This window comes from Schistocerca piceifrons, chromosome 2 (genome assembly GCF_021461385.2).
Source record: "Schistocerca piceifrons isolate TAMUIC-IGC-003096 chromosome 2, iqSchPice1.1, whole genome shotgun sequence".
Taxonomy (NCBI): Eukaryota; Metazoa; Arthropoda; class Insecta; order Orthoptera; family Acrididae; genus Schistocerca; species Schistocerca piceifrons.
The window spans coordinates 867069449-867093731 of NC_060139.1; the positions used below are offsets into that span (position 1 = coordinate 867069449).

Consider the following 24283-nt stretch of genomic DNA (forward strand, 5'->3'; position numbering starts at 1 on the left):
AAAGAACGGCTAGCTATAGCGCCACCAAAACACTGAAATTTTGCCGAGGAAACAGGTACAAAACAGTGTTCCTTGACTGATTTTATAGTTGTGCGAAACAGCCGCGCCAAGTCCATTGCAAATGTCAGGGTCCTTCTTTCGCCGTTGACTATAACGCTCTGTGGTAGATGCACAACCTCGTTATCATATTCGCTCTAACTGCTACACTCTTCGTTAGTGCACTATAACATTTATATTGCCACAAATAGCAACAGGCAACTGACAATAATTATCTGTGAAGTGAGCATGACGTCAGTGTCAAACTGGAATCATTGTATGACTTAAGTGTAACGGTGCTTGCTCACATTTTGCGCTGCGTCTGAAACTTTAATATTGCACGTATTTTCCCTGTTTTCACACATTCATTTACCAGCGGAAAAATTCTCTTGTGGGAGCACTAAAAAGCCGAAATATGCTCCTCTTTACTAAAACACTCTGACTGAAAAGTGGGGTAGCAGCTGTCTCATTCTACCTTCCGCAGTACCTTTAAAATTTTTCGCAAAATTATTGATATGCGAACATATTCGTGCTCTTTTCAACGCGGCTCACCTCTCACACTCAGAAGCTGCCCTTACTGTAACTCGCTTAGCTCCACTAGTCCATTGCTGTAAGTCTCTCGTGCCCGTCCACTCCCAATTGTCCATTCTCACTCTCTCATGCAGCCCAACTCATTGTCATTACCTCTTTGTGGATCTTCAACTGCCACTGTCTTCTGTCTTACAGCCATATTCGCCTTAGTTCTGTTCCACTGCTACTGTTCCCTGTCACTCTCACTGCCTGCCTCTTGTCCTCTGTTATTGCTACTGTCTCATTCATTCCTTCCCACTGCTGCTCTATCTCCTCACTGTCACTCACTCTCTCTCTCTCTCTCTCTCTCTCTCCCTCTCCCTCTCCCCCTCTCTCTCTCTCTCTCTCTCTCTCTTCCTCTTTGTCATTGTCAGAGACCTTGTCTATTATTATCAATGGCTCTCACCCACTTCCATTTCCACCTCTTTATTCTTGTCCCACAGGCACTGTCTCCTTCGCTCTTCTTCTAGCACTGTTTTCTCACTGTACCTGTGTTCCACTGCCAATGTGTCCCACTTTCTCTCACACTGCCATTGTCTCCTTCGCTCTTTTTATATCACAACAACTGTGTACTATCTTCTAGTATTTATTACGTCTCCAGCTCTTTCCCACTACCACTATCTCCCTCTCTCTCAGTATTAAAAAGCGCGAGTATGTTCGCATGCCAATACTTTTGCGAAAATTTTTAAAGGTGCTGAAGAAGGTAGAATAAGGCAGTAGGTGCCCCACATTTCAGTCAGTCTTTGAATACACAGTAACATACTCATATTTTATGTGCTCCGTTAGGAGCATGTAACTCATATGAAAAGAAATGTATTGATCAGCAAAATTTAAGTAGTTTACTTATGTGAAACTCAAAGAACACAAAACTAAGTTTACTCCCTCAGACTGGATTCTGCGAGAAAAAAAGTTTGCATGTGCTTCAGTTCTAGAACACAGAGTTCCCACAACCCTTCAGATAATAACGGAAACATCATACTTATCCGTACTACATCGCTTTATAAACTACATTTTCGCCTCACACCCGATTTTGCGTACGTATTTTACCTGTATAAGAAGGGTAGTTTTGAACATTCGTATCTCGGAAACCGATAAAGATAATTAGAAAATTTTCAAGACTGTTCGAGACCGGAATCTTGGGAACATATCATAAGAATTACAGCAGTTTGCTGTGCGTCTTGGAATCCGCAAATCAGTTTCAGTCCTCTGCTGACGGCAGGAAAATGTTGAAAAACGCTTTTTGCGGTGTTTTCTCAGGAACCTCCCATGAATTTACGAAAATGCGTCATTCATTCATTCAGTCATTATTCTTTCATTCACTATTTATTCATTCATTACGGGTATACCCGTCAGTTTAATAAAGTTGCGAGTTTATCAAGGGTATACCCGTCATCAATCAATCTGTTTAATTTTTACATGCATGTTGTACGTGTACGAGTAGAGTAAATTTAAGAGCTGTATCTGAGAAAGGGCTAAAGATATCAACAAAACTTTCAAGGCTTTCTAGATCCGGATCTGAGGAACACATCGCAAAAATATCGGCCACATGCTGTGCTTAGCCATTTTGGAATTCAAAATTGTTAAGGGTTTCGTGGCCACTTGTTGACAAACCTTCTTGGAATCCTCGGGTGGCTCTAAATCCGCTGTTAACGGTGAAAATATAGTAAAAAGACTTTTTTGACACTTTGCGAGGAACCGGCCATGAACTAATGGTGCCTCTATCAGTCCCACCAAAGCCACCGTAGGCCACATCAAATGCAAAAAGAACCAAGCGATTCGCTCCAATTGCCTAAGCAGGAGGAAGAATATAATATTCATACTTTTACCTTTTAGTGTAGGATAGTGCCACTAAGACGATCCTTCTGTGGGTACACAAATGGTCCGAAACCCAAGGGTTGTCCAAAACACCTGACCCTACCTTTTTATCACCCGAGGAATGAGCACCGAAAAATGCTGTCGCATGCATACCAATTAATAGCTGCACTGTTGGTGAACTGTTGCTGTTATGAACGCAAACCGAAATACGCCAAAGAAGGAAAAGTAACCTTCCGTAGGTAAGTACCAGAAAGGTCCAAATATAATCATACTAGTAACAGCCCTAAAATGTAAAAATGTATTGCTCAGTATCGAGATGTTGAGATGGAGTCTAATACAGAGTGAACCGGTACCGCTCCCCCCCCCCCTCCCCCCCCCACTGCCTCATCATCCCCTCCCCGCCGCCTCCCCCTCCATCCTACCTCTGACTCTTTAAGAAATCCACTTCCCATACATAAAATAGCTTCAAAGGTCTAATTACTTCACAAATGAGCTAATGGGTTAAAACCTTAACGTTAAGCATGTAAAACATTTATGGCTGAAGACGCAAAACCCTACTTTTTCACGCAATTCGATGTTTATGAAGTCATCTCTCCTAAACTATGTGTCGTGCAACAGTAAAATTTTCCAGCTGGGCCTACATTCAGTAGTATATGTGGATACTTTCTGCAAAATGTGTTGCACATAAAGAAGTAATAAATTTGATTGAATGACATGTGATGTTGAAGTTTTACTGCATGAATAGCGAAAACGTAGTAAATAGTAGAAAAAATTTTTCCTTTGAGTAAATTATGAGTGCATTCTAAATGTTAAAGATCGGTCTATAATTCCAAGGAACATTGAAAATATAATTTATGCTCCACCCGGAAGTTAGTAATTAGTAACTAGTAACTAGATCTGGGCGATCATTTTAGCCATTTACTAATATAGATTTCACACAGCTAATTTAGGTGACTGCATGGCTATCCATTTACGAGTGTTAGATAAATTCGATACGTTCAATGTATACAGATTCCAAGGAATTTTAACTTGCAGATAAGATTTATGTATAGCAGTCTGAGTAACTGTGCTCTTATTATACAGAATGGCAAACCATTGCGCTTATATTACACAGTCAGCAACAGGAATGTGTAGTATTAATATACATGGTGAGTCAGGAGGAAAGGTATATGCTTTGAGGGGTGGCAGTATTAGTGATTCTGAACAAAAAACTTCATATGGACGTATACCCTGTTCCGAATGGTTTCCGAGATAGAACACATTTAATATCACTTTTGTACGTTTTTCTTTACTAGCTCGAAAACTGCACACTCCAGCGAAACGTGTCGCAGTACAAAATTAAAACTTAAATTTCCTACGAAAAAGTTCCTATTCATTTTTTTCTCTAGAACTAATGGTTTGTGTGAATATAGCGCGAGAATGTTGAAAAACTTCCTCGACGCGCATGCGCTGTAGCTTACGTAGTTTTTGTAGGCCAATTTGAGGTTTACAGTGTACCACAGTAGTGTGGAGCAAGTTGAGACGAACAGTTTGATATGGGCCACTTGTCTATCAAGTCGGGAAACTACCTCAAATTGGCCTACAAAAACTACGTTAGGTACAGCGCATGCGCGTACGTCGGGAAATCCCTGGCTGTCACACTGCATACTGTGATGCGGCAACAAAGTGCGGTAGGCAGCACTTCTCTCACTGTTCAGTGCTAATTGTGCCATGCACGCGGTAGCTACTGCTTTTCACAGAAACTCGTGCCTTTGTCCCTTGTTTTCCTTACTGACAAATAGGATTATATGCGAATACTGTCACGTTTTCTCGTATTTTTGTTTGTGATATCTGCTGGTCTTCAAGATGTGGTAAGGGAACGTCGCTTAATGTAGTAAGCTGTTTGTTTTTTTTTTTGTTTTTTTTTTTTTTAAATTTGCTCTCACTTTATACCAATTTGTGAATTTTCGTCAAAGGTGATGTACCCCCCCCCCCCCCTTACTTGAGGTCTACCCTGGCCATTTTAAATAGAAAATATATTTACTAAACATACATGAAGCTTGTCTTGTCACATTATTTTAAAGTTAACTGCTCACGATGGAATCCACAGACAAAGAAGAAAAATCATTGGGAGCCATATCGTCTTTGCATTCACTGACCAATGGCCAAGGATATGGTCGATGCAATTGCTCTTCTAAATGCGCCACAAATCGCTGAAAATGCAGAAATAAGAAAATATTGTGTAATTACAAGTATCATAAAAGATTAATTTGTTGCAATAAGTGACTACCGGTTGAATTAGAAAAAAATTATGAAGTGGATAGATTGTATAAGGCTTATATTTGTTATAAATGAGATTGATAAAATAAATAGATTGCATACAGCTAGAAATCAATCTTCCTATTCTGGCTGAGCTGTCTACGCCACTTCCAAACTGGCCGGCCAAATCCCCAGCTCAAGGAAAAAATCGGACATTGTCCGTTCAATTTACAGTTCAGGAACTGGGCAGTCGTAGCCCGAAATCAGGAAAAGATCGGACATTGGCCGGCCAATTTAAAGCGACATTGGCCACTTCATGACTTGGCCGGCCAGTTCCCGCTTTGTCCGATTTCGGGTTTTGGTCGTAATATATATATATATATATATATATATATATATATATTGCTAGAATTTCTCGGTGAATCTATGTGCAATTTAGACGCTGTACTCACAGGAATAATACTGTCCACACACTTTATCTTTGGTGTGCGTTTCCAGTTGCCGCGCAATTTCCGTTGCACACTGTGATACACTTGTTAACGTACCACAGCAGAAATGTGTCGGAAGGAAGCCAGAAAATGTACTATCTTACGACAGTCCGCCATAGCTGTTGCGCAATGGTCAAAGCAGGGGAGGATATGTATAACTTACTTTTTGAAGTGTGGGACTCATACTTACAAGGAGAGGTAAACAGCGGTGCGATCGACCTTTCGAAACCATCACTGCGGTTGTGTAGGTTAAGATCCCAGGTATCACACCCTGCACCCATTCACACTGGTGGGTCCACATTTGCGAGTAATTGAGGAAAAAAAATCGAAATTTTGTGTGATACTCGATAGCGTTATAAACGTTGTACTGCAAAGCGTGTTTCGGGGTGTAATGGAGCCGGCATGCTAACTGAGCGTGTTCGGTCACATTGTTAGCTGCCCTCTTTCATAAAAAAAAAACCGAAGTGAATGGAGCAATGCTGAACTTGAACGAGTGTCTTTGGACATATGCCCCGGATAAATGCAACGAACGTCAATAAGAAAAATAAGATTAAAAAAAGATAGGACACGAGTTTCGCATGCAGAAGGATGTGAGTTTTCTTAAATCTTTATGGAAACGACTCTCTTCATTTTTATTCAATTAATTGGTTTAAATGTAATTTTTTATTTCTATTCCTTTGTCACATCATTTTAATCACTATATGAACTTTTTTATTTGTTTCTTTTTTCTTTATGTCATTCTCTATCCAATCAGATTTTTTTCGAATATGAATTTAATTTCATTTGTCTATTATAAAATTCAATTAGTTGACAATTCCGATCCATCAGTTACAGAAGAAAAGACAAAATAATCTATTTATATTTGTGCAATGGTGTGAAAAATGTATTTTTCTTACCAGTTGTGCAATTTCTTTAAACGGTAATCGCCATACAAATAGTTAAAACATAACCTAAGCATCCACTGCACTACGGACAAAATAACGCAGATGAAAATTTAAATGAAAGACGCGCTTAGAAGTAAAACGAAATTCTAGCAAAGTGAGAAATAGATATAATGAACTCGATAATGTGGACGAGAAAACAGGGTGATAAAGTAATAGAAATTAAATCGAAATTAACACACAAAGTTAATTAGAACACGTGAATAAAGATTTCAAGTGGAGAAAGAACGATAGGTGTAAAAATGAGAGTAAATGAAGAAGTTAGTATTATGATTGAAATTATATGACAAAGGAATGGAATTAAAAATGACATTTAAATCAATTAATTGAATAAAAATTATGATCAAAATCATTTCGATAAAGATTTAAAAATAAAAAAGTTGCACACATGACAAGATTCGAACCCCTATCTTCCTGCTTGCTTAGTTGTCATCCTGTCCATTACACCACATAACCACACGACATAATGCAACTTTTTAATGCTATAGTGTGTCATACAAAATTCCGATTTTTTTTTCAATTACTCGCAATCGAGGGCCCGTCAGGGTGAATGGTCCAAATGGCTCTAAGCACTATGGGATTTAACATCTGAAGTCATCAGTACCCTAGACTTAGAATTACGTAAACCTAAGGACATCACACACATCCATGCCCGAGGCAGGATTCGAACCCACGACCGTAAAGCAGCGCGGATCCGGACTAAAGCGCCTAGAGCCGCTCGGCCACAGCGGCCGGCACAGGGTGAATGACTGCATTGTGTTGTACATGGGCTCTTAACCTACATCACCGTGTAGATAGTTCCATAGAGTCGATCACACTGCTGGGGCCCTCTCCTTGTTAGGCGCGAGACTTGGTCTGTGGACGCCTTCATTACTTTTGCGAGCGCTTGTGCTGTGAGTGTGCCATCGTCAACGGATGCGTTTGCCCGCAGCTGGAGGAACTGGAGAGCGCGTTCGCGCAGACGCACTACCCGGACGTCTTCACCCGCGAGGACCTCGCCATGAAGATCAACCTCACGGAGGCCCGAGTGCAGGTCAGTACAACAAGCCGCTGCTCAACGCACTGCGTACTATTTCTGTTTCTTTCATCAGTTTTTTTTAGCCACCGCTGCATACTTCATAACTTATCAATAGAGAGTTTACTCTTAACTTTGATTTCTCAATTGGCGTTCACTGTACAGAAATGAAAAATGCCACGCTTCACTGTAACTCGCCTTTACTTCTCTTTGAATGGTGTATATCCGTTTTATCACACTATTCAAATACAGCGAGGTGAAGGCATGTGAGAATAAAAAACGCAACTACTATATCACTAAAACGTTACGTGTCCTAAAAACACACAAAATATCTTGCTCTGAAAGCATTCGTTTAAAAGTTAACTTATTGGCAACCTAGGGAAATGGATCTTGTAAAATCTGAAAACTCTCAGTGTTACAAACATTAGATTCCTAAATGGCTCGAAATAATGTGTACTTGATGCTCTTTCGAATATTCGCACCGCCGGACAAAATTTAACCGACATTGGCTAAAATTGTTACTGGTGACTTGCGATTCCCAGATAGATTAGATAATTTTTGCACGAGAGTGAATGATAGAGCCCCGTTAAAGAAATCCAAAGACAGACTACAGAGCCTGTATATGTATAACTTGAAGTTTGCGACAGTTAATGTACCTGTCTTATTCGAATTACAAGAATTAAAACTTCTGGACTTAGATGATGTAGATGTAGATGTTAAGTGTGGTAAAGTAGTATTTGGCTGCAGTAACATCGCTAGTACACTGAGGCGACATAACTCATGGGACGGCAATACGCAAATATACATATGGCGGTAATATTGCGGACATAAAGTATGAAAGGGCAGTGCATTGGAGGCGGTGTCATTTGCACTGAGGTGATTCATGTGAAATGTTCATGGCCGCACGACGGAAATAGACTTTGAACACGGAATGGTAGTTGGAGTTGGACGCATGGGACATTCCATTTTGCAAATCGTCCGGAAATTCAATACTCCGTGATCCACAGTGTCAAGAGCGTGCAGAGAATACCATAGTTCAGTATGCCTCTCACTACGGACAACGCACTGGCCGACGGCATTCATTTAACGATCAAGAGCAGCGGTGTTTGCGTAAAGGTGTCAGTGCTAACAGACGAGCAATACTTCTTGAAACAACCACAGAAATCAATGCGGGACATACTACAAATGTATCCATTAGGACACTGCGACGAATCTGGCGCTAATGGACTATGACAGGAGACGACGGACACGAGTACCTTTGATAACAGCGCAACATCGCCTGTAGCACCTCTCTCGGGCTTGTGGCCGTATCGGTTGGACCCGAGACAACTGGAAAACCCTGGCCTGGTCAAATAAATCCCGATTTCGGTTGGTGGGAGCTTATGGTACGGTTCGAGTGTGGCGCAGACCTCACAGAGCCAACGACCCAAGTTGTCAGCAACGCACTGTGCAAGCTGGTGGTGGCACCATAATGGTTCAAATGGCTCTGAGAACTATGGGACTTAACTTCTGAGGTCATCAGTCCCCTAGAGCTTAGAACTACTTGAACCTAACTAACCTAAGGACATCACACACATCCATGCCCGAGCAAGGATTCGATCCTGCGATCGTAGCGGTCTGCGCGGTTCCAGACAGCGCCTAGAACCGCTCGGGCACCATAATGGTGTAGGCCGTATTTACATGGGATGGACAGGGTCATCTGGTTGTTCGGCTATTTGGAGACAGTTGGCACCCATTCATCGACGACTATGGAATTTTTATGGATGACAATGCGGGTTGTGACTGGGCCACAGTTGTTCGCTATTGGTTTGAAGAATATTCTGGACTGAAACTTCCTGGCAGATTAAAACTGTGGCCGGGCCGAGACTCGAACTCGGTACCTTTGCCTTTTGCGGGCATGTGCTCTACCATCTGAGCTACCCAAGCACGACTCACGACCCGTCCTCACAGCTTCAATTCTGCCAGTACCTCGTCTCCCAACTCCCGGAGGAAAGGGAGTGCTGCTTCTGCAAGGTTCGCAGGAGAGCTTCTGTGAAGTTTGGAAGTTGGGAGACAAGGTACTGGCAGAAGTAAAGCTGTGAGAACGGGTCATGAGTCGTGCCTGGGTAGCTCAGATAGTGGAGCACTTGCCCGTGAAAGGCAAAGGTTCCGAGTCAGAGTCTCGGTCCGGCACACAGTTTTAATCTGCCAGGAAGTTTCATATCAGTGCACACGCCGCTGCAGAGTGAAAATCCCATTCTGGAAACATTCTGGACTGTTCCAGCGAATCATTTGATCACCAAAATCGCGTGACGTGAATCCCAATGTACATTTATGGGACATAATCGAAAGGTCAGTTCGTGTCCAGAATCCAGTACCGCCAACACTCCCGCAATTATGGACGGCTATAAAGGCAGCATGGCTCAGTATTTTTTGCAGGGGACTTCCTACGACTTGCAGAGACCACGCCACGTCGAGTTTCAGCATTACCCCAGGCGAAAAAAGGTCCAACACGATATCTGAAAGTATCACATGAGTTTTATCACCTCAGTGTAAAGCTCTTTGGTGTTAAATCCAACTTTCGACTGTAGTACCATGAATTGTAAAGCTCTATGGTGTTCACTCCAACCTTCGGCTTTACTTACATTCGCATTTCCGCTTTTTGACGACAAAACGCGTCCAGCACTGCCGCACTGACAGCGGGAGCCACCGGCACGGAGTTGTCAGCCTCGGAGCTAGCGGGCAGATCCGCGACCTCGTCCCGTGGGACTGGGTAATCAGGCGGCAGATGTTGGCTCGCGGAGGGGCGGGGAGCGGAGGGAGGGGCGGGGGAGGGGAGGCGCTAATCCCATCGGCCCGCACACCCTGATTGCCGCCGGCGGGGGTGGAGGCGCCAACTTCCGCCCCCGACCTCTTAGCGGCTCCCCGCCTTGACGATATATATATACAGCCACTGGACCGCAGCGTGTCTGCGGGCGTTCGCGCAACTACGTTCCTCGCAGCCGCCCTGCGTACGAGTCAGTCGTTTCCATGACTACAGGCACGTCAGACAGTGTCACAGTTCCGCTAGTACTGCGGCTCTGAAAAATAAAATTCATGGATGATGTTCGCAAAATCACTGTATTAAAATAGTCTCCCCCTGAATAAAAACATAACTAAAATTGTTCCAAGAGTGTTTTGAAACAACCACTGTAGTCCTTTTTTGACGTTTCATTTAGTACTGCAGTACAATTTCTTCGGTTGTCTTTAATTGCGTGACAGTGGTGTCCTTTCACTGCCAATTTCAACAAGGGGAACCACCAGAAGTCGGCTGCGCCCAAATTCGGCGAATATGGTGGCCGATCCAGGCCTGTGATCCATTTTCTGGCCAAAACCTCATCCATAATCTTCGCTTTGTGGGCTGTCATTTCGTCATGGAGGGGCAACCAGGAACATTCCCCTCGGTATTCGGGTCGAATTCGACGAATTCTCGCCCACAAGCGCTGGAGGATTCTTAATTTGATGTTGCCTTACTGCTCCTCTGGCAATTTCCGACGAATGTCAGACACGTACTGCTACACTCGCTGCCAAGATGCCTGCTACATAAACGCTAGCGATTTGACTTTGCGCACAGATGTTTTTGAAACTTCAAAGATCGTAACACCACAGCTCGCCGTGAGATAGCACTGCAGTCTGGAATTTCACACAAGCTGTCCTAATTTGAACTGGTACACGCAGTGTGTTTCGAATATGTGCCGACCAGCTAGTGACAGAGATGGGCGATGTTAACATAAGCATTAACTGTTTGTTGATGAGTCGTAATCTGTTATGCGCTGTTCTCACTGAGGCGATACGATATGCGATGCGACACGCGGTGCGACTGGCGATTCTACGTAGAAGCAACCCTGATCGCTGGAGTGCGTAGAAATGAATTTGAAGGGATTTAATTGATTCACATTGGGACAGCTGCGATATACAACACTTATACGATTCTCTGTCGCATTGATTGGCACAGTACTAGGTCCACGCAGCTGTATCGAGCGATACAAGAGGAGGAAAAGTACGAGTCATGTGATATGCCTAAAGGAAAAGAAAAGAAAATTCTTTCATGTAGACGAAGCAATGCTGCAACCGTCTCTGTGGTTGGTTTCTCAGCATACCTTTTACATTTGGCGTAAAAAAATTATAACCACTGTTTCGGGATTCGCATATTTTCTCCGCCATGCAATCTTTCTTATAGGCTTTTGAGGAAACTGCTCGGTGAAAATATTGTTTTATTGCAGAGGATTCTCTCATATCACAGTTTGATAGTGAACTGTTTCCTTCACTCCGTTGCCCATGGTTATTACGATAATTTGAAATTAAGCAAAACACGGTGCATATGTTAAAAGTTTGCAATAAGAATGTAGCTATTGGAGACTTGCCGTTTGGTGGCTCGGCTCTGAGCACTATGGGACTTAACATCTATGGTCATCAGTCCCCTAGAACTTAGAACTACTTAAACCTAACTAACCTAAGGACAGCACACAACACCCAGCCATCACGAGGCAGAGAAAATCCCTGACCCCGCCGGGAATCGAACCCGGTAACCCGAGCGTGGGAAGCGAGAACGCTACCGCACGACCACGAGATGCAGGCGCCGTTTGGTGCATTTTGGTCATAAAGTTCTGTGTGCTAAATGTGGCTAAAATATGGAAATTGTTTTTATTGCTGGAAGGAGAGCCATAATTCTTTCCAGTCTCGAGTAAATACGTTGAACATTTTGAAGTTGTCCGTGGTGAGGTTGACAGCGACACATCACACTCGAGGCTATTGCCGCCTGCTGGGTCTTGTTGCTTGTTGTATCGCTCCTGTGGGAACACAAATGTAGTGCGGATAACCGCCGCATCACGCAACCTTTGTTGCAACGTGTCGTATCGCATATCGTATGGCCTCAATGACTACCGCGCTAAGTGCCCATTCTAACGTTTCTTTTAGCGCACACCAAGAGTCCGCGGAGTTGTGCAGACTACCTAAACTCGCGGGCCCCACTATGCAGCTGCATGTTGCATGGAACTGAAAGCAAGTCTACACTGAGGTGTCAAATGTCATGGGATGCCTCCTAATATCTTGTCGGACCGCCTTTGCCCCATGTAGTGCGGCAACTCGACGTGGCATGGACTCAACAATCCGTTGAAGTCTCCAGCGGAAATACTGATCCATGCTGCCTCTGCAGCCGACCATAATTGCGAAAGTGTTGCCGGTGCAGGATTTTGTGCACGAACTGACCTCTCTCGACTATGTCCCACAAATGTTCGATGGGGTTCATGTTGGGCGATCTGAGTGGCCAAATCATTCGCTCTAACTGTCCAGAACGTCCTAAAGACCAGTCATGAACAACTGCAGCGCTGTGACATGGACCACTGTCAACAACAAAAATTCCATCGTTGTTTGGGAACAAACGGTCTCCAAGTAGCTGAACATAACCATTTCCAGTGGACATCGGTTCAGCTGGACCAGAGGACCCAGTCCATGCCAGGTAAACACAGACCATACCATTACGGACTAACCTCCAGCTTGCACAGTGCCTTGTTGACAACTTGGAAACTGTAGGGCGCAATTCGCTAGATATATCGGTGGAATACACTATGTGATCAAAAGTATCCGGACACCTGCCTGAAAATGACTTACTAGTTCGTGGCGCCTCCATCGGCAATGCTGGAATTCAGTATGGTGTTGGCCCACCCTTAGCCTTGATGACAGCTTCCACTCTCGCAGGTGTACGTTCAATCAGGTGCTGGAAGGTTTCTTGGGGAATTACAGCCTATTCTTCACAGAGTGCTGCACTGAGGAGAGGTATCGATGTCGGTCGGTGATGCCTGGCACGAAGCCGGTGTTCCAAAACATCCCGAAGGTGTTCGGTAGGATTCATGTCAGGACTCTGTACAGGCCAGTCCATTACAGGGGTGCTGTTGTCGTGTAACCACTCCGCCACAGGTGTTCGATCGTGTTGAAAGATGCAGTCGCCGTCCCTGAATTGCTCCTCAACAATGGGAAGCAAGAAGCTGCTTAAAACATCAATGTATGCCTGTGCTGTGATAGTGCCAAGCAAAAGAACAAGGGGGGCAAGTCCCCTCTATGAAAAACACGACCACACCATAACACCACCGCCTCCGAATTTTCTGTTGACACTACACATGCTGTCAGATGACGTTCATCGGGCATTCGCCTTATTCACACGCTACCATCGGATCGCCACATTGTGTACTGTGAATCGTCACTCCACATAACGTCCAATGTTTACGCTCCTTACACCAAGCGAGGCGTAGTTTGACATTTACCGGCGTGATGTGTGGTTTATGAGCCGCTTGATCATGAAATCCAAGTTTTCTCACTTCCCGCCTAAGTGTCATAGTACTTGCACTGGATCCTGATGCAGTTTGGAATTCCTGTGTGATGTCTGGATAGATGTCAGCCTATTACACATTACGACCGTTTTCAACTGTCGGTAGTCTCTGTCAGTCAACAGACGAGGTCGGGCTGTACGATTTTGAGCTGTACATGTCCCTTCACGTTTCCACTTCACTATGACATCGCAAACAGTGGACCTAGGGATGTGTAGAAGTGTGCAAATCTCGCGTACAGACGTATGACACAAGTGACACCCAATCACCTGACCACGTTCGAAGTCCGTGAGTTCCACGGAGCTTCCTATTCTGCTTTCTCACGATGTCTAATGACTACTGAGTCCGTTGATATGGAGTACCTGGCAGTAGGTGGCAGCAAAATGCACCTAGTATGAAAAACGTATGTTTTCGGGGGTGTCAGGATACTTTTCATCACATAGTGCATTTCTCAATCCGCCAGTGGCCCATATCCAAGCGCGAGGTACAGCTCGTATCAATTTGACGACCGAAAATTTCGACTTGTATTTAATGAGCTTTGAAATTTTTTTACCTTTTTACTAAGGTGCACTGACGTACTTTATTGCTCCTATTGCAAACATATTGGAGATGTTCCCCAATAAATAAGTTACCTTTTGTGGTCTTACCAGCTGTTACACCTGAAGACCTTTTTCCAGCAATAACGGTGAGCAAGGAACACAGGTAGGTCTCATCTCGGCAGTGTACTATTTGAGGTGGTGCGTCCTTGTCTTCATCTGCGTCGGCCGCTATGGTCGAACGGTTCTAGGCGCTTCAGTCTGGAACCGCGCTGCTGCTACGGTCGCAGTTTCGAATCCTGCCTCGGGCATGGATGTGTGTGCTGTCCTTAGGTTAGTTACGTTTAAGTAGTTCTAAGTCTAGGGGATTGATGACCTCAGATTTTAAGTCCCATAGTGCTTAGAGCCAATTGAACCATTTGAACTTCATCTGATCTTCGAACTGACTTACTTGGTCTGCTGTTGGGGTGGACACAGAACTCGCCATTTTCAGGCAGAGACGACATTCCGAGAGGTGGTGGTGGTACAGTCTTGATACTTGCTCAGCTAACAAGGATCGGTCACCAGAGGGGGGGGGGGGGGGCTGACTTTTTGAGACAATTTGTACAGTGGTGTAGATTAGGGTCCTAGGTGTTGGTTCAAATGGCTCTGAGCACTGTGGGACTTAACATCTTAGGTCATCAGTCCCCTAGAACTTAGAACTACTTAAACCTAACTAACCTAAGGACATCACACACATTCATGCCCGAGGCAGGATTCGAACCTGCGACCGTAGCAGTCCCACGGTTCCGGACTGCAGCGCCTAGAACCGCACGGCCACCGCGGCCGGCCCGGTCCCAGGTGTCACACCCGGCATTCACTCACCCTGTTGGGCGCTCATTTGCGACTAATCTACAAAAAATAATTTCAGGATGTGTTGTGACTGTGTAACCATTCACATAGTGCACCATGGCGTCATTACCAATAGGTCGCGCGGAATAGCGTTTATGTTTATTGACTAGTATGCTGGAGATTGTTGGTTCAAATTACGTTAGAGGTTTTCCGTTTTTTTTACATCCTTATCGGGACGACTGCATATATATTATATTTAATTTTTTTATTTCTGATCCTTTTCTGCATAATTTTAATCATCGTATTAAATGTTTTATTTGTTATCAGTTTTTTACGTCTGTTATTATTTTTGGAATATGATTTCAACGTTTAAAAACACCGATATATCGGTTAGGAAACAAAAGACAAGATAATTCGTCTATTTTTATGTGAAATGGTGTCAAAAATTAATTTTTCGTTACTAGATGAAATTTTTTGGATCGTGATTGTGAAACAAACATTTAAAATATAAATTCTTCTCGCACCATGAAGAAAATGTTGCAGATGAAGTCTTAAACGAGAGAATATTTCATGAATAAAACGCAATTGATACCATGTGAGTAATAGAAACAACGATTGCAATAACATAGACGGAAATATGAAACGTCGAAAAGGCAGGAAAAAAATCGAAGTAAATGCATCCAGATAATTCGGTTCTGTATTATTTTCAGTGCTCTAGTCTATCACAAGAAATTCTTGTCGATTACTTCCAGAAGACGGCCCACCAGGGTGAATGGCTGTAGGGTACGATACCTGGGATGGTGACCTACATAATACAGGTTGTTCAAAAAGTCGATCGTACCTCTGGGGACATCACCTCGTAACTAGCCGAGCGAGAGACACTACTATAGTTCGTTGAACTCCATATATCAAGACCTATGCTGCAGCTAGCAGGATTTACTGGGTGCTGATCCAGAGGTAGTTCGTACCGTAAAGTAAAATTGCCTTCCCGGCACCACGCTTGAACGCAACACGCTTCCAGTGCCTTCCATTGTGGAGAGTGAGCGCAGCGCAGTGCAGCGCGTCTTCCGGCTGCGCCGTGAGCTGCCGGTGTAGAGTTGCGCGCCCTGCTCGGGGAACCCCCGGGGCGCGCTGCGGGGCGCCCGCATGGGCCATTTGCCGTGACGTCACGCAGGACAGCAGGCCGGGATAAGCGCGCCCAAACACCGGCGCTAATCCGTCGCCTGCAGGGGGTGGCCGGCACCCCACCCCACCCCTCTGTTGTTCCGTCGCTGCTGTACGCCCATTACCTTCGGCTTCTGTGGCCGTTGAACTCGACCACATTGACAAACACTGACCTTCTGTCGTTGCGTTTCGGCAGTATATCGAATGTTTAAAATGGGGCAGAAACTGAAGCTGTAACAGCAACATAAACGTACAACCCTAATAGCTATTGTCTGGATGTATTTACATCAGCTACGAAGTGTCTGCTCAAGAAGCATAGAAGTAGGCCCACCCTTTGAAAGATCACATTGTTCACTTTGAAGTGCTGTGAATGGTGTAGAATTGGATCAGGTGGTCACGTGACGCTCTGCCTCTGACCTAAATCAGTGATATGTACAGTTTCCTATACTAAGGATACGATTTCTACTGGTACTATCAGCAGCACAGAAAATCATCGCTGGCTGGAATATATTCGTTTGTCCCCGGGCGGTGCCATACTTTCGCGTGTGTCACGTCTGCTTTCGTACATGCACAACAAGTGGGTAAAAGTGCCAGCACTGGAGGAAAGAGTCGGCACTGTTATCCCCTCACCAGTCTCTCCTATCGGCAGTCATAATGCGGGGGCAAGGCACGACTTCTACCGTTCCCCTCGCCACAGCGCGAAACGTCACCTTATCTTGATCAAAAAGCAAGTGCCAGTCGGTTGCATGGAACCATAGCAGCAAGAGGTGGTCAACGTTGAGACGTGACATAATGACGCAAAGGAGCTATTGTGTTTGGGATGAGACCGTGAGCACAATGTGAATGAGTTGCCCGATCTTGTTGCTCTTCCTTCTCTTCTTCTTTTCACTCTGTTTCTTTCTCCGGAGTCGTGTAGTAAATAAACAAACACCGCTTGGATTACAACTTCTTATTACCGACTACCGGTTTCGGTACGCGCCGCATATCATGTTCAGGTCTGGCGCCGCAAAGTGCAGTTCAACAGTGTAAAATCTGCAGCACAGATCCAGATGGTGTCTGTTCATTTATTGTAACAAGAGACGATGGTTCCTACGACAAGCTGTTAATTATGAAATTGTTATAAGGGTTGAAGCAATGTTAGTCATAGTTGGTTGCTGGATCCCCTTCCTCATGCCACCATTCTCCCCAGCACGGAACCTGTGTACCTCCTTTCATGAGTACACTGTAGTTACTCGCATTTTCCAGGATGATCATTGTCATCTTCACAGGGGTAGAAGCATACGTTCCTGGGTCGATACACACATGCCGAATCGAGACCATTTTCAATTTTAGAGGCTGTGTTACACCATATTAGCTTGACGTCGCCGGGATGGGAAGGGGAGGAAAATTTTTGTCCTGTGTGAACTTTATACTTGCCTGTACCAGGAAACGACTTTTTGAGGTGATCAGGTACAACCACGCTCCAGACTAAGTGTTGTTACTCGTACTGCAAGCACGAAAAACGATCACAGGTAAAGCCTTCAACAACCGCGACCGTTTGCTATTGGTGTATTAAATTTATTGACGGGTAGAAGATGGAGTGACAGGTGACGGAAAAGGTGCCAGAACGTAACACACAAAGTACTAAAGCTGAGTAAGTACATTAACTGATCGAAAGTATGCGGCACATATTAGTAGACGTTAATACAGAATGTCTCCTCCTTTCACCTTTATGATGGCTTGAACTCTGCTAGGGACGCTTTCAGTGAGGTGTCTGAGTGTCTGTGGAGGAATGACAGCCTATTCTCCTTCAAGAGGGGAAACCAGTGAAGGTAGCGATGTTGGACGCTGGAGGCTGGGGGAAGTCGATATTCTAACTTATGCCATACGTGTTTCATCCAGTCAGAATTCTCTGCAGGCTAGTCCATTCGGGCAGTGGAATCGCCCAAAATCAGTTGTCCCTCAAACGCTGCTCACAGTTATCATTGTCCTGCTGGTACAAATAGTTACCATTTCCGAAATGTTACTCTACTGTACGCAATACACAATGCTGTAAAATGTTTGCATCTCCTTCCGTATAAAAGGGTGTATTAAGTGGAATAAGTGTACCACACTCTAACCACGAAATAAACATACCATAGCACCATTCCTCCGCACTTGGCACTACACAGGAGAGCTGGTAACTTTCTCCAGGCATTCACCATACTCAAACCCTTCCATTGGATTTGCATCAGGGTATACCATGGTTCATTACCCCAAATCGCTCTTATCCAGTCATAATAGGCGCAAACACAACCATTATACCACTCCGGTCGGATTTTCAGATCACTATTCGATAAGTAATGCGACACATTTTTTCCTGAAAGCAGGTTGGCTTTTTTCAGAGTTCCAATGTACCATATTCCTCCCCACTCTTTTGGCTAGAAAACTGTTTTTCAAACCTCCGTTAAATACGACGGCCTTATATGGGCCTACTGGGAGGGCCTGTATGCCCACACATGGTACCACGCTGCTAATCGGCGTAGGAGCTTCATCAATAACTTCCCAATCATCAACGTACTGCTTCCTACAGAGTGCAAATTCGTTGAGACAGACAGATGGAAGTCGGAATGTGCGAGATCCTGGTTGTAGGGTGGTGGATGAGTGTGTCACCACTACCAGGAGAGAGCCGGCCGCGGTGGCCATGCGGTTCTAGGCGCTTCAGTCCGGAACCGCGCGACTGCTACGGTCGCAGATTCGAATCCTGCCTCGGGCATGGATGTGTGTGATGTCCTTAGGTTAGTTAGGTTTAACTAGTTCTAAGTTCTAGGGGACTGATGACCTTAGATGTTAAGTCCCATGGTGCTCAGAGCCATTTGAACCAGCAGAGACATCCAGTCGTGCAGCGAGGTTTTTGACTGTCATCCGTCGACGACCTCGAATGAGTGTGTCTGTACGTTCCAGAACTCCAGTACTCACGGCTGGCCGGCACACGGGACACAGGACAGGTTTGGGCGACCCTGTTGTGATGATGGGAGAAGCTCTCCCAACGATTCACCATGCTTTTACTCACTGCAAGCGTCTATGAATATCTACGCTGCTCTGATTTTCCGCCAAAAAGAACTCAATGAGAGCTCTCTTCTACGAAAGCACCACCATTACCGACGTCACTTTAAACGCTACGTATAGCTCCATCATTTATCGGAACTTCATGAAACTAAAGGGGCAGAATCGGAAATATTTCACGACGTTCCAAAACAAATTCTGCGTTTTTTCAAGCTAAATTGGCCGAGAAAAACAGTGTGTTACAGCACTTTCCGAACGCCCCTCGTATTTACACTCAAGGGAGTAGATCATTATCCGTTCAGCAAATTAGTTAGTCGATGTACGACCGTTAGAAGCTACTGACAACTCGGTGTGAAGTGTTAAATGACACAACGACTTTCTCGCAGTTACTTATTCCCGAGGCTGATGCTAAGTGCTGAACACCAGATGCCATGAAAGGCGAACCCGCCATTATAAAAGGATGCGGATAGTATTGTTTTGCCAGCAGAAAATCAGTGGTGGTACAATGGGCCGCTCAGGGGAACATGACCTGGTCACTGGCTGTCACCTGAGCTGCCAAAGCGCTATTTGCAGTCCAGCTAGGACAGAGCCTAAGCGGAGGGAGTAAGAAACAATGGGATACAATGATAGAGCAGTTCCTCGTGAAGCGACAAATTTCTGTAGTGAATGCTAAGCTACGTTTGAGGTGGCGAAATCAGGGACACCACTCGACAGTGGATGACTGGAAACGAATGCTGTGCAGTGGTGAATCACGTTGTACCCTGCACAGTCCGACTGAAGGGTTTGGGGATGGCGAATGTCTACAGTACGTTACTTGCCACCATGTGTAGGAACAACAGTAAGTATGGAGAAGGCGGTGTTGTGGTATGGGGGAGCTGTTCGTGGTTAGGTTTGTGGTCGTCTAATCGCGCTTCAGAAAAGGACGAATATGGACCGATATGAGCACATTTAACAGCATCGTGTTCTGTGTACAGCAGGGAAATGGTTCGGAGACGACGATTGTTTCCGTCGGTATGACTATGCTCCCTGGCCTGAAGTAGCATGTGTGAAGTAATACTTCGTGGGAACAGCATTCCTGAAATAGACTGCCGTGCCTGGACCCCCCCCCCCCCCCCCCTCGCCCTCCGAAACCAATGGAACACTTTCGTCGCTCCAGATCCTAGCGTTCCACATCACTACCTTCGAAACTTCGTAGTGTTTTCTTATTTTGATCATTTCAAACACTAACCTGCAGAATTTTCCCTGGAAAGACAACTCAAACTTAACCTATACATTTATTACCCATAATATACAAGCCCAACGCAATCTTACTGCTATACAGTGACAACATGGCTTCAAATAATTAACAAAAAAGAATGGCCCTGTATTGGAAGAAATCCTAACAATAACCCGTACTTTTTGTAAGTCACTTACCTCACAGAAAATCTTCATAACACGAACTACAGTAATTACAGCAAGCAGCAATTACAGCCATCTAAATAAAAGGATTCCAACTACTATAGGCTCTAACTACCAAGAGGCATATGGTTAGCAAAAGAAAGATTTTGTTGAAGAGCAAAAAATGTATTTAGCAGATTTTACCTTATTCATGTGACATCCACTTCCAAAAATTATGTAGTTGTCAGTAATTCTACTATCCAAACATTACCAACTACATCCATCCTGATTTTACAATGCATGTCCTACCAACACTGAGTCTCCACGAAGGACATATGTCCAAGCCGTCCGTTCACTAACTGCTAACTGCTAGTCCGTCCAACCACAGTCTGTTACCAACGGCGCAGACCGCTGTCAGCGATATTAATACAGACTATAGCGCTGCCAACGTACAAACATATGAACAGGCTACTTATATCTAGTCCGGTTTCGTCTCGTGAGGAAGATTGGTCTGCCATTGTTCCACAGACACTCAGAACGTGGCCTCCAAAAATTCAAGCCATCATAAAGGCAAAGGGCTGTCGAGATATTTTTGATGAGACAGTTTAAATGCGATTTAGAGTACTGTAGTTGGTATTTCACAGCTAGCGTGCTGGACTGCTTGCACCACCAGTACACCAATAGGGCGCCTAGCCCCACTGTGTTGCCGGTTCCGCTGCACGAAGCATTGTGCCTGCCAGTTCTCATGTGGGAAACACCTATTTCAAGAAAAAACTTAGCTCCGGCCCAAATCAAAATTAAGAATAGTTTTTTGACACCACAGAAATGCATACTATCCGCGAACATCAGATATTTTTGTGATGTTTTTCATAAAACAGAGACTTCAAAGTGATTTCCTTTCGCCACTGGGAGCAGAGCGCTCAGACGGCTGCCTGCGGATCTTGCTTGTCACCACAACGTCATAACTTTGGTCAGATACCAACTACAGTATGTTTGTAAAAAGTAAACACTCTAAAGCAATGGTCTGCAACACGCAACGGTAGGATGATGTGTAGAACTGCGGAACCATGATAAGTGATTTAAAGGTCAGAGGGTTGGTGTGTACGTAGGCTCAACGGCACCCTCTTTCGTATGACCTGACTGGTCAGTGTCAAGCGGCGCTCAGGCGGTGCAGAGCCATCATACAAAGTGTAAACTTATAACAAAGTGTCGCTGTGCCTCACCGACGTCACAGGATAGAATAATGGCATGTGAGGGCGTTCTAACTGGGCAGAATAATTGGTCTTCAGGAGGCGGGTCTGTCGATCCATGACATTCCGGCTTGTAGAGGGCACACTGCTTCAGCAGTGAAGCATATGTGGAGCCTGTGGAGGGAAGATGGCCGTATACAGCGCTCACAGGTAACCGGACGACACGATGTGATCACAGCACAAGATGACCTCCTTTCTGACCGCTTGGCCGTAATGGACAGAACAGCTTTGTCCACAGTATTTGCGTGATGCTGGAGCGCTGCAGCGGGCATGGACCTGTCTGCGCCGATAGTTCGACGTCATCTTGTGCAGGTTGAACTCATGGCACACACGCCATTGCATAGGCTTCCATAGAACAGGACCCACCAGCGCCACAGACTGCAATGGGCACAAGAATGCCGATGAGTGACAAAATGTGTTTTCGGACAAGTCCCGCTTCATCTTATTCTACAGTGTCGACGCCGTCACGGTGAATGCAGTCTGGCAGATTGCATCGTTGAGCGGCAAAGCAGACAAACGCCAAGTGCAGCGACATTTCCTATAAGACGCGATCTCGCCTCCTATGTCTGGAGGGGGATCTGAATAGCTACCGGTGCATCAGGGAGGTTTCACAGCCCGAAGTACTGCCCTTCCTGTAGGCCGTTCCACGTGCCATACTTCAGCAGGGTAACGCCCGGCCGCGCATCGCGAGAAGTCTGCAAGCCTTCTGTGAAGAATGACCTGGCGCTGCATGTTCGCCTAACACGTCGCCCATCGATCATTTTGAGATATGGTCGGTTGGCAACTAGTTCGTTCGGGTCCTCCTGCAGCCACTGTTGTTGCTTGGTGGACGCGCATACAAACCGCATGGTAGAGTATTCCCCAGTAACATATTTGAGCAGTCTTTGATTCCGAAAAAAATGTTCAAATGTGTATGAAATCTTATGGGAGTTAACTGCTAAGGTCATTAGTCCCTAAGCTTACACACTGCTTAATCTAAATTATCCTAAGGACACACACACACACACACACACACACACACACACACACACACACCCATGCCCGAGGGAGGGCTCGAACCTCCGCCGGGACCAGCCGCACAGTCCGTAACTGCAGCGCCTTGGACCGCTCGGCTAATCCCGCGCGGCTTTGATACCTTGCCATGACGCCTAACAGCTCTGATTGCAGCACGTGGTGGTGCTGCTCTGTACTGAATTCACGGAGTCACAGAGCATGTACATGTCTGTAACGCTAATCATTTGTGTAGAGTTATGTTCCTAATCGGTGGAACAGATTTAATTGTGACCACATCTCTCGGTCTTGGTGCTGCACTTTTTCCAAACAGTAGCATAACTTAAATCAGACTTCAGTGACATGCAGCTGAAGTAAGCAGAGGCCTTATACAGCGTCCTCGAGAGCATTCCTCGGATAAGGAAACAGGACCTAGCCGCCATGTAATGGCATTGCGCCCGCTGTTGATCACAGCCACTACTGGCCTTCCCGTGTCTCGGCTGGTCCGGAGCACAGAGACTGCGACAAGACGTAGTTAGGGGCGCACGGTGCGCCGTAACGACGTTGAGCGCCTCTGGCGGGGTGGGGATGGCGACCTCTCCTCCCTCTCCGCCCTCGACTACCCCTCCACCCCCTTCCCGCCCTGCAGGACGCACATGCGCTGACGCCGCCAAGCCGTTGCCAGGCAACGCCGTAGCCGCCCTCTGCCCATTGGCCCTCAGACAGCGTGCGTGCCTCGGCCACATTGAACATGGCAACGCTCTGTAGGCGTCGCTGCGCCCACTTTCCGTTCATAGGGCCGGTAAATCGCTACCAACCGACGGGAAATTTTGGACGTTCCCAAGTGGAGTGGCTATAAACAAGGCGTCCGACACAATTCAGTACTGTCACCTACAGAACAATATTACTAGTAGATCACACCAGTCTGGTGACTGGTCCCAGCAAGAAGTAGTCAGCGAGGCGAAAACGTCGGATATAAAAGTAATTTCGAGTGTACGCCACGGAAGTGTTACAGTTAAATTACAACTCACGAGCAGAACACAGCAAATGCCATAACCCAAATTTCCCAGAAATTTCGCTCAGTGCAAAAGGTATCGAAATAAGCCAACAGTTTTCTAGGATTATCTGTAAATACTCGACCGTTTCTGCGAGAACTACGTCAAAGTTTTGGAGTTACCTTATGTGTGGCTTCGCTGTTTTGAGCCCCGTGTTCGAAACCAGGTTATTGTTTTTATTTTTGTTTTTCATGTAGCTGTTTATCTACCCATGTCCGTAGAAGATTATTAGTCAGCGTGACGGACTGCCGTCCTAAGGGGCCCGGGTTCGATTCCCGGCTGGGTTGGGGATTTTCTCCACTCAGGGACTGGGTGTTGTGTTGTCTTCATCATCTTTTCATCCCCATCCGGCGCGCAGGTCGCCCAGTGTGGCGTCGAAAGTAATAAGACCTGCACCAAGGCGGCCGGACCTGCCCCGTAAGGGGCCCCCCGGCCAATGACGCCAAACGCTCATTCCCATTTTTCCGATGTATATATATTGAAAAAACGTTGTGCTTATTCGTATGCTAATTGTATGCCTGGTGGACGAATTGGAAAAAAGTAAAAAATAAATAAAAGAGAAAATTATTTAAAAATTGTTTTCGGTGAAATTACTGTAGAGTATCCTCAGTC

The 24283-nt window shown here is 45.4% G+C and overlaps 1 protein-coding gene across 1 annotated transcript in view; it reads left to right on the plus strand.

Annotated features, from left to right (window-relative positions):
- The window catches only part of LOC124775943 (paired mesoderm homeobox protein 2B-like), a 302111-nt gene that overhangs the window by 162499 nt on the left and 115329 nt on the right, over positions 1–24283 (plus strand). Inside the window, exon 4 of the mRNA XM_047250787.1 lies at positions 7020–7121. Coding sequence (XP_047106743.1) covers positions 7020–7121 — 102 coding nt within the window. The remainder of the gene's footprint in view (positions 1–7019; positions 7122–24283) is intronic.